The 11,534-nt window shown below is 35.9% G+C and overlaps 1 protein-coding gene across 1 annotated transcript in view; it reads right to left on the reverse strand.

Annotated features, from left to right (window-relative positions):
• Nucleotides 1-5,152, reverse strand: part of LOC141283312 (laminin subunit alpha-2-like) — a 194,633-nt gene extending 189,481 nt beyond the window's left edge. The window contains exons 1-2 of the mRNA XM_073816596.1: nt 5,137-5,152; nt 4,885-5,058 (exon numbers count right to left, since the gene is read on the reverse strand). Coding sequence (XP_073672697.1) covers nt 4,885-5,058; nt 5,137-5,152 — 190 coding nt within the window. The remainder of the gene's footprint in view (nt 1-4,884; nt 5,059-5,136) is intronic.
• Nucleotides 5,153-11,534: the final 6,382 nt, after the last annotated feature.

Consider the following 11,534-nt stretch of genomic DNA (forward strand, 5'->3'; position numbering starts at 1 on the left):
CATCTCTCTCTCCCTTTCTCTAATTTTCTCTAATTACATGTTATATTAATCACTCTCTGGCTGGGAGTGTGTGGGTGACTCTGGGGCGCAGCGGCGTGTGTTTGAAGAGACTGGAGCGTCTAACTCATTATGGCTGAGGTGTGAGGATGACAGCGCCGACTCAACGCGTGTTTTATTAAGAACTTTCAAACAACTTGTACACACTTAAAACCACCACACCAACACATAAGAGATGAAAGTGAATGAAATAAAGTTGTAAGCCCAACCCTAAAATTTAAATTTCAAATTTCACCCTAAAACCAAAACAAAATATGAGTTTACATGAAGACAATGAAGCACTGGAAAAAATGCTTTTCTAAGATTTTTTGTCTTGTTTCCAGCCAAAATATCTAAAAACTCTTAAATCAAGAATTATTTTCTAGACAAGCAAAAAGTATTTCCTTTTTTCAGCAAAAAGTATTTCCTTTTTTCAGAAAAACAAAATGTAATATATAGTTCAGTTCTATTTAGTTAATATTTTGAGAAGTTTTTTTTTGTACTAAATAATATGTGCAATAATGATCCTGACCATTTAAAAGATAACATTTTCTAATATAGTATTTATATTATAGGTAGTGTGATATTTAAGGTTAAATACATTTGAATGTGTATTTGGACAAGATCAAACACTCTCTTTTTTATATGTTTCAATTTAATGATTTAATGTTAAATAAAAAAAAAGGAATTTACTTGTGTTATTTTATGATATTCAAACATACAACAAAAAATGGCATTTAACATAATAGAAAAGATGAAAGGCGACGAATTGCGTTCAGCATACATTTTTATCGTATTTCTTGAATGCAGTCTTTACTGAAACTCATTCAACCTCCTACAGGGAGAGAAAGATTGCAGAAAGACTAAAAACGTAAAAATATGACAACTAGTATCTGGTTATGGTCGCTATTACGGTGTTTCTCACATTATCTAACTGCATTTACAGTTTAACTGTTTATTTTTTTACGATAAACATTAACTATAACACGCTTCATAAAATACCACTACTGGCCAGTTTTTCGAGAGGTCAACTGATGCGTTAAATTGTAAAAGAAAAAAAAAAAAATGCAGTAGTTTCTTCAATTTACCGGCGACTGTGCTTGAGAAGTGCTGAAATGAATGGGCTTCTGTGGAGGAACTATTGGTTGTTTGGAACTATTGGCCGCTCCATCACACGCTTTACTTCCGCATTCCTCAGTTCCTATGGAAGCCTATGGGAGTGTCACAACTCTGTTTACGAGGGTGGGTCGGTGGTTGGTGCTCAGGGTGGTGACTGAAGGCGGTGACTGAGTAGATCAGATGTCACAGGGCGGCCAAGCGCTTGCTTAGGTTGTAAACTCTGAGTGAAAAGATACTGGTGGTCAGGGCTGAGATTGGCGGAGGAAGCGGCCGAACTCTCGCTTGGGCTGCGGGCCCAGGCATTGCTTGAGGAGGAGCCACGGTGGAGGGCTGGGCTGTGGCCATTGTTCTGTGTAGGATTGTTTGATTCCGAAATTTTTGGAATTAATCTTGATTCCTGGTTCTGAATCGATTCCTCACTGTTGTTTTCAATTCTTGCCATTTAAATTGGAGGAAGCTAATTTTACAATGACTGCAGGATATTGAAGTCGAAGAAAGTAGCTTTCTCATAATATGAAGCTTCATTGTAAAAATATGAAAATGTACAATATTTTTGTAGCTCTGACAGATTTTAAATTGTAATTTGTCTGCATTTCCCCATGGAATTAGTCATAACCCAGGGCTCAGCAGTGGACATGCATTTATTGCAATACTAAAACAAGTCATGAAGTGTCTAATGTCCACAGTTCAGCTGAATGATACACTGTAAAAAATGACAGTGAATTTAACGGTAAAAAAACTGTAAAAATGCTACGGTAAAAACCTGTGAAATGGTTAACGATAAGTTCCCCTTCTATATACGGTGAAAAACTGTGTTGGACATTGCATTTAATTTTACGGTAGTATACCGTTTTTGGAAGTGAAAAAGAATGTAAAATTTACAGTAAATAACCGTAAATTGACATTCCCAGAATTCTCTGAATTTCATTTTTTTATTTTTTGTTGAAATAACGTCATCTTAATTTATTTCTTGGCAGTTTTGGACATTAGGGTTGTATGTTACATCTAATGTTGTTAAATTAATGTTTTTTGCATTATTTCAGTATTATGTGTGTTACCATGATGGTGTTTAGTGTTTGTGTGAATGACACTGTGCACCTTCTATATATGTTATTATTTAAAACCTCCGTGCGATGGACTTTGGTTCTTCATGTGATGTTGTCATCACCACCCGCTTTTGGTGGTTATCATTGTATTACAAAGGTACAAAACAGATTTCAGTGCTTCAAAAATTTGGTACATTACCATTATATGAGTTACGGTTTTTAGTATGAAATTACGGTATTTACCTGTAAATTTAAGTGAAAACCTTAAAATGTAAAACGTTGCTACCGTATTTTTTACGGTAAAATTCTGGCAATCACAGCTGCCAGTTTTTTACCGTAAATTTTACGGATTTTTTTTTACAGTGTATTTACTTTAACAGTATGCGTTGCACAAAATTAACAATCAATACACTGAAACGAAATAAACAGAACTTTAACAACAACACTAATATTAGAGCTTGTGGATTAGCTGTCAACCAGGTGCGCTCTAGAGACCACTGATTGTGCTCTCTGCATTTTCTTTCAGAATTATCATTGGCTGATAAAGGTTAAAGATAGCATTTATATATAGGGTGTAAATAAGATAACGTCATTCACGTCTATTCCGTCGTGCGGCACTCAAATTTGTGGACAACATGTGACTCCCATCGTAAAATAACGTATGGTTTTTTGGACTAGTTTATTAAAACGATCTATCAGAATTTTAATAATTATCAGCGAGCAAGAGCCGAATTAATGGGTGCTTCAGACGAGCTCGGTAATGATTGTTTCATTCAGTTTATTTTCATGAATCGACAAAAACGTTCGGCAACATTTGATGACTAGCAGCTGAGATATGCAGACTTCGTGGGATGCAGTCTTTCGTTTGACAGGCATTTATATACATAGATATAAGTTGTTGAACTGAACACGGCTCTGAATAAGGAGTCAATTCCCCTTGATGGGATCGATTCCAAACTTTGGAATTCACTCTCGATTCCTAATGCTTCAGAATCGATTCCCAGCCCTGTGAGAGGCCTCGCACGGGAGAAAGACATTGGCGTCGGCGCGGCCGGAGGTTTGTGTTTCTTTTTGGTCGACTTTGGGGTTAGAGGGGGAGAGGTTAGTTAGTTGCAGATTTTTGTACAAGTTAAATAATTCTCCTTTGTTTAACTTGCGTGAAGGCTGGACATCGGATTTTGCCAGCGCTAGTTTCATACTCGCCATAGTCCGTTTCTCTATGGGCAGAATTGATTGCCTGACCGAGCGGATGATGCTGGGGAGTCGGCTGGTGTTCTCGCCCGATGGAGGCGAGGGCGATGTTAGGTGGTCCGTGCCGAGCGGCGGCCGCGAGATGAGGCCGGGGGCTCAATTGAAGCGAAATGCGGGGAAGGCACGGTCCTGGAGCCGGCCGGAGAAGAGTCGGAATCTTCTTCTCACGTGGAAGTTTGTCTTTGCGACGTAGTAGCGGACGGGCGAACCAGTTACTGATAAACCATCAAGTGAATGGAGGTGAGTCAGCTGTATTTAAACCTATGGCGCTGATTGACTTGAGTGGACTCCTCGTGTGATGTTTACGCTAAGAATCTGACGCGCTTCTCCCGAACTTTGTTAATGAAACATAATTTAATTACAGGATTTTCTTTTTTGGGGTGAACAAACCCTTTAACATATAAGTTCTTTGAAAATTTTCCAAAGCAGAATTTCCCTCAACTTTAATAAGTCTGGGTACGGGATCAAATTGCACCTCTCAGCAATCTTTAAAAAGCAATTAACTTAGCACATCCTTTGTGAATAAAAGTATTAATTTCTTAAAAAAAAGAAAGAAAGAATAAAAATGTACTGACCCCAAACTTTCAAACAGTAAGAAACCTTTCTATTTTAAATAAATGCTGCTTATGATAAATGCTTTTAAATAAATGCTGATTTCTGAAGGTTCGTGTGACACTTAAGACTGGAGTAACAGCTGATGAAGAGTCAGCTTTGTATCACAGTAATAAATTATATTTTAAAGTAAAAACTATTATTTTATATCATAATAAAATTTTGCAGTATTATCGTTTTTTCTGTATTTTTGATCAAATGCAGCCTTGATGAGCATAAGAGAAATCATTGTTTTTCAAAAGCCTCTTTGAAAAACAGTATTTACATGAGTGACTCTGCCAGTGTTTTTCGTGTGTGCAGTGATCTTGGAATGCAGTGATTTATGAGCAGAAACTGACTTTGATTAGAGCATATCAAATGGATTATGCACAGCCTGAAAGCCAGTGTGTGTGTGTGTGTGTGTGTGTGTGTGTGTGTGTGTACCTGGTATTCATCACGTTGTGGGGACCAAATGTCCCCACAAGGATAGGAATACCAGTAGATTTTGACCTTGTGGGGACATTTCTCAGGTCCCCATGAGGAAACAGGCTTATAAATCATGCACAATGAGTTTTTTTGAGGAAGTAAAAGTGTGCACAATCTCCTGTGAGGGCTAGGTTTAGGTGTAGGGTAGGTGTAGGGCAATAGAAAGTACGGTTTGTACAGTATAAAAACCATTACGCCTATGGAATGTCCCCATAAAACATGTAAACCCAACGTGTGTGTGTGTGTGTGTGTGTGTGTGTGTGTGTGTGTGTGTGTGTGTGTGTGTGTGTGTGTGTGTGTGTGTGTGTGTGTGTGTGTGTGTGTGTGTGTGTGTGTGTGTGTGAATGTCCTGTACCGTATTCATTATCACTCTTCAGGTTGCATGTTCTACACTGAGGATGATTTTTCACAGGTTGTCCTGGAACGTGCTCCACTAGTTTGCAGTACATTTCTGCTTCTTTTTCTCCACATGTGGCATTGGTCTTGATCTCTGCCATGGAGGCCAAGTTCAGCACAGCTGGGAAGAGACCTGCACACACAGCACACACACAACATTAGCTGTTACCAAGACAGATGATCACTCCTACAGCACACAGCAAAGGATCACTTAGCTTTCCATTCATCTCCCAAGATGTACACTATGAAATCTGCCATTTTTGTTTATGGTAATAAAAAAGTCTTTAGTCAGAATGCACAGCTGTATTTGAATCAATGCAAAAGGATGCATTTTGAATGATCAGTATTTAAATGGCATCCACAAGCATCAACTAACTAGAGCATGATATTGCACTTTTAATAGCATAGAGTACACTGTAAAAAAAAATGACAGTTAATTTAACAGTAAACAACTGTGAACATGCTACAGTTAAATGGTTAAAAAGACTGTAAACTTTACAGAATCTCCTGTTACATTTTTTTAAATTGATGTTTTTTTGTTGAAATAACTCATTGTACTTAGTTTTCCTCTTATCAGTTTTTCACATTAGGGTTGTATGCTACATCTAATGTTGTTAAATTTTTCTTTTCTTTTCATTATTTCAGTTTCATGTGTGTTACCATGATAGTATTTAATTTTTGCTTGAATGACGCTGTGCACCTTCTATATATTCTAACATTTAAAAGCTGCTTGTGATGGGCTTTGGTTCATCATGTGACTTTCTCATCACCACCTGCTTTTGGATGGTTTTTAGGTTTAGAACTTAAATAGATTGGTACATAAAGAAATTACGGTATTTACCTGTAAATTTAAGTGAAAACCATAAAACATTGGATTTTTTACGGTAAAATTCCGGCAACCACAACTGCTGTTTTTTTTACCGTAAATTTTTCCGTTTTTTTTTTTTTTTTTTTTTTTTTACAGAATAGGCTTACTTATTGATTTAAATGGGTGTGATCTAGTGTTGTTGCCGCATGTTGTTTATTGGCATCCTCTCTCTTATCACCAGTCCTTGGAGCTCAACATTTACAAGCAAAGCATTGTCCTTATATTAAAGGTAAACACTGAAAACATTCCTTACTTAATTTTTTGTTAAAATTTATCAAGAAAAAAATGGTGAAAATGTTGTTACTGTTTCACACTGATTATGCAACTTGCTCAGATGACTGTTTACAGAGAAATCTTCAGTTCAGTATCCTACCGACAGCCAAATTCAAAGAGCCAAAGAATTAAATCAGTTTTTTTTCTGCCGAAATGAATCATGGGAAAGTCTTATTAGAACAAACTCGCGGATGTTTTGAAACAAAAAGATCATTTCAGTAACGAGAGACTTTAAAGCTGCATGAAATCAAATGCAATGTCTGTTTTTCCAAACACATCCTTCATCAAAATAGTGCAGCAACAGTTGTATTATGAAAGCTGATCCTGCTTCGTAAGAGCTGCTTTGCCGGTCCTTGTTTCTGTCATTAAATCCACTTTCCCAGCATTTCCAGCATTCAGATATTGAGCTCACGTTCAAATACTCTTGAGCAATAAAGAAAAAAAGTTTTGGACACTTTACAGCTTAACTGAGAATAGCATACTAGCAGACTGCAATGAAATTTAAAGATATGGTACAATTTAGGACTGCCTGAATAAATAATAAAAATAATAATTTGATACATGAAAAAAAGTGGGTTACAGCATTATATTTACTCCTCTTGCATCAAAGATAACAACTTAAAATATATATTTGCATGACTTTCAGCCTTAAGCATTGTCACCAGCGTTATGAATGCAACAGTCAATCAGATCACTGAACAAGATGCTCAAATAAAATGTTTTGTTCATTGTGATCTTACTGAGTTCTTAGTTCTAGTTCTGAATCCTTTCATTGTAACAAAGTGTAAATGCAATGTAAATAAGATTCACTGTGCAGTGTAGACAGCTTCATTGATTACAAGAAACTCATACGCTTGTGCTGAACTGAAATAAGTGACAGTATTTCAACAACCTGAAATAAAAGGACGAGGGTTTTAAACGAAGACATGAGTGTCTGGAGTGTGTGGTTTAAAACTGGATGTCAGTGATGTTAAACTAGGGTTTCTGTTGTGTGATGTGTATTTATGCACAAAAAGAAAAGAGCGTGCATAGTTGGTCAGAATCAAAGAACGCTTGATCTCATGAAATCAGTCTCAGCTGTTCAGACACATGTTCCTAAGAGTTCTCAGAGACATGCGAGCTGGACAAAAGTAAGGTTCTCTTCTCTGTCACAATCACTCAGACTCTAGTGAATTCTCTGTATAGTGCTAGTTTTCATTTTAGTTGCAGGGATAAAGTCTTTTCACACCGTCCTTCATGCAAACACATCACAGCTTAGCAGCTGCCTCTGGAATGTCCGCAATCAAATGGATATTATGCACAATATGGGACACATTTGTAAAGCATAACAAGCACATTTTCCCAGGAAACATTAACAACTTCCAGCTTGGATGTTTTTGAAACTGGAGCGTTACAAACCTTCATCTATTTTAGTATTTATATGCACCGGACAGATGCTTCTCACACATTTTGCTCAGGGTTTGTTCTAAGCCTCGAAGCTTTAGCTCAAGTCACTTTACTTATTGTCAGACATTGTTATTCTCTTTATAATCTTTCATTGACTTTGTGTGATAGAATTTTCAACATTCAAAATGTGTAATCACACTGGTCAAGGGACCAAAATTGAGTGTTTACACTCTTAAAAATAAAGGTGCTTTAAAAGGTTCTTCACAGCGATGCCATAGAAGAACCATTTTTGGTTCCACAAAGATCCATTAAGTCAAAGGTTCTTCAAAGATCTCTTTCTTACTTTTTATAATCTGGAGAATGTCTTTCACCACAAAGAAACTTTTGTGAAACTGAAAAGTTCTTTAGATGTTAAAGGCTCTTTATGGAACCATTTAGATAAAAAAAGGTTCTTCTATGGCATCGTGAAGCTGAAGCACCTTTATTTTTAAGAGTGATTGGAAATTTATAGCAAACTTGCTTTGATGAAAAACACAGTTTTGAGGTTTTCCAAATGTTGTCATTTGCATTCTACATTATTTTACATAATGCCACACATTGTTAGAGTAGGGTCTGTCAGGATCTGTATAAACAGGGAGGAGGTAATTATATAGGCTAAGGTTTAAAAATCAGTTAAGAAAGACATCCAATTTGAGCAAAAACACAACCTAAAGGTTACTCAATCTTACTGTGGAAGCAAATATAGCCAAACAAGCTCAGTTTTGGGCAAGCCATTCAAAAATGTAATTAGCTGAAATACCAACTTCTCAGAAAATTGTACAGAGAATTACATTAAATGTACCTTCATTCACAAGCTATAAAATAAAGTGTTACCAATATATGAATCTGGCCAAAGATTTTTCTTACCCAATTGGCAGATTATTTTGCTTGTTTCAAAATCTGTTCATTTTGACAATTTTTGTCAGAAAATAAGACAGTAATTGTTACTCGTCTTGAAAATCCTTCTTGATTTAAGAATTTTTAGATGTTTTGGCTGGAAACAAGACAGAAAATCTAAGTAAGAAAAAAAAGATGAATGATTAATTCATTGACTCATTCTTGTTTCTTCCTTGAATTTTTTAACAAATGATTAGAGAGAATGATTCAATGACTCTTTCATTAAAAGAAGTCAATCTTTTGATCATTGGAATGATTTAGTGTTGTTCAGTTAATCAGTAAATGATTCAAATGACTCACTATGTTAAGCACTGCATTATAACTGTCCTTAATCTGTCTAATCTGGAGAAAAAAAGTTTAATAAAGGTTTAAAAAATGAAAACAAGTCAAAATTAAGCGTTTTTGCTTGAAACAAGCTAATTAATCTGCCAATGGGGTAAGAAAAATAATCTTGTTTTCTGTTTGAAATGAGAACTTTGAAATATTTTTTTTCTTACCCCACTGGCAGTTTTTTTTTTTTTTTTTTTTTTTGCTTGTTCTAAGCAAAAACTCACCAAATTTTGACTTGTTTTTTCTAAAACAAGACAATTTTTTCCTCATCTAGAAAATCCTTCTTGATTTTCAGAATTTTTAGATATTTTGGCTGGAAACAAGACAACAAATCTAAGCTAGAAAAGCATTTTTTGCAGCATAACAGCTGTTAATCTACTGTAATATCTAAGTGCCATTTACAAACCAGACAACACAAGACCAATCAAGATCTTGTCTCAGTCGTGTTCACCTTTAGCACTCTCAAAGATGATCTAAACACAGACGCACTGAAAAGGGAAAATGTGGCATATAAGCACACTGGAGACGCTATTCACATGACATTTGTTGTTCCTGATAGCCGAAAGTATAATTATGAATCCAGATGAAATGATTCTAAAAGACCTGTCATGTTTCCAAGAGCGTTCTGATCCGCGGGTGCCGCTGGGACGCAGTTCAGGGTTATCGCTCTTTCTCTGCCTCTCTGAGCCGGGCCGGATCGATATCAGCGTTCATTCCTTCTTCATTCATATCCTGATACGGTTGATCCTTCATTCAGCTTGACAAAACTAATTATTCTTTCATGCGGCGCTGGGCGTCAGGAGCCGTAAGCCGTCTGTCTGCAGGCCTCACAGCCGAGAGACGTGCCTTTCAAAAGATGAATTTCTCCATCGCTCACTCCCATCCTGATCCTCATCTGCTCTGTGCATTTATGATGATGCTGCGAACAACGGAGCTCTTTCGGGTCGGGCCGAGCTGTCGATTCAGACGTACAAACGTTTCATCTAACACCGACAATCCCTGCTGAAGAAAATAATCCACACAATACCTCCGGATGAGCTGTGAAACATCCGGCTACAAACAAGAACTGCCTTCAAATGATGGGAATGAAACCTGCAAGACTCCACGCTACAAGAAATTATTGTTTTAATCAATGTTTCATGGCAAAAACATCCGAACGCCCTTCGGATCACAAATAATATGAATAGCTAGTTAAATTTCTCATTTGTAAGCATATGCTTAATGAATAAATGTAAATGAAATTTAGAAAGCTGCCATTGATCAACTGACCTGAGATGCTCTTCTCATTCATTTTACAGCTCTCTACTCTTGCAGCATGACAACTTCTGACTCATTTACACTGCAAAAATGCTTCTCTTACTTAGATTTTTTTGTCTTGTTTCCAGCCAAAATATCTAAAAACATTAAAATATCTAAAACACAAAATTAAGTGAGTTTTTGCTTAGAACAAGCAAAATAATCTGCCAATGGGGTAAGCAAACAAATCTAATTTCAAACAGAAAACAAGATTATTTTTCTTACCCCATTGGCAGATTATTTTGCTTGTTTTTTTCTGAAAACAAGAACATAATTTTTATTTGTCTAGAAAATCCTTTTTGATTTAAGAATTTTTGGATATTTTGGCTAGAAACAAGACAAAAAAATCTATGTAAGACAAGCATTTGTTTGCAGTTTATGGACAACAACTGGGACAACACAAATGAGAAAGTCTTTTGAGCTTTGAAAGAGCAGCATGTGAGTTATGCAGTTTTGCTTCTTAGAAACATTTATGATTTTATGAATATTTATATATACATTAAGAATATGATTTTTTGCAACATCACGCACTCACAGCAAACACACATCTGTAGCATTGTACACACATATTGATACACTGCAAAAATGCTTTTCTTACTTAGATTTTTGTCTTGTTTCCAGCCAAAATACCTAAATATTCTTAAATCAAGAAGGATTTTCTAGACGAGTAAACATAATTTTCTTGTTTTCAGAAAAATTAAGTGAATTTTTGCTCAGAAAAAGCTAAATAATCTGCCAATTGGGTAAGCAAAAAAATCTTATTACAAACAGAAAACAAGATTATTTTTCTTACCCCATTGGCAGATTATTTTGCTTGTTCTAAGCAAAAACTCACTTAATTTTGACTTGTTTTTTCTGAAAATAAGACAATAATTTTTACTCACCTAGAAAATCCTTATTTATATATAAATGTTAAAAAAAGCATTTCTTTGCAGTGTACACTTGTTACGGCACACTCGTAACATCTTGCACCATAAACACGTCAATCTTGCCACGTTCAATCAGCCTCTGAGTGGATTGTGTGTGTGTGTGTGTGTGTGTGTGTGTGTGTGTGTGTGTGTGTGTGTGTGTGTGTGTGTGTGTGTGTTTGCTAAGATTTCAAGGTGAGATTTACTGATTTTTATTTCTTTTCTTGCTATTTTTTTTCTATCAAAGTTTATGATAAACCTGTGTGAGTGCCTTCTGTGGTTTACAGAACTCTTCATAGGACTTCATGGATTTTATAGTGTTAAAACTATGGCCTTCAATCACATTAACAGGTCAGATCATGAATTAAAGTGGCAACCATACAGTGAGGGAAAAAATATTTGATCCCCTGCTGATTTTGTTCGTTTGCCTACTGACAAAGAAATTATCAGTCTATAATTTTAATGGTAGGTTTATTTGAACAGTGAGAGACAGAATAACAACAACAACAAAAATCCAGAAAAACGCATTTCAGAAAAGTTATAAATTGATTTGCATTTTTAATGAGTGAAATAAGTATTTGATCCCCTATCGATCAGCAAGATTTCTGGCTC

This window comes from Garra rufa, chromosome 13 (genome assembly GCF_049309525.1).
Source record: "Garra rufa chromosome 13, GarRuf1.0, whole genome shotgun sequence".
Classification (NCBI taxonomy): Eukaryota; Metazoa; Chordata; class Actinopteri; order Cypriniformes; family Cyprinidae; genus Garra; species Garra rufa.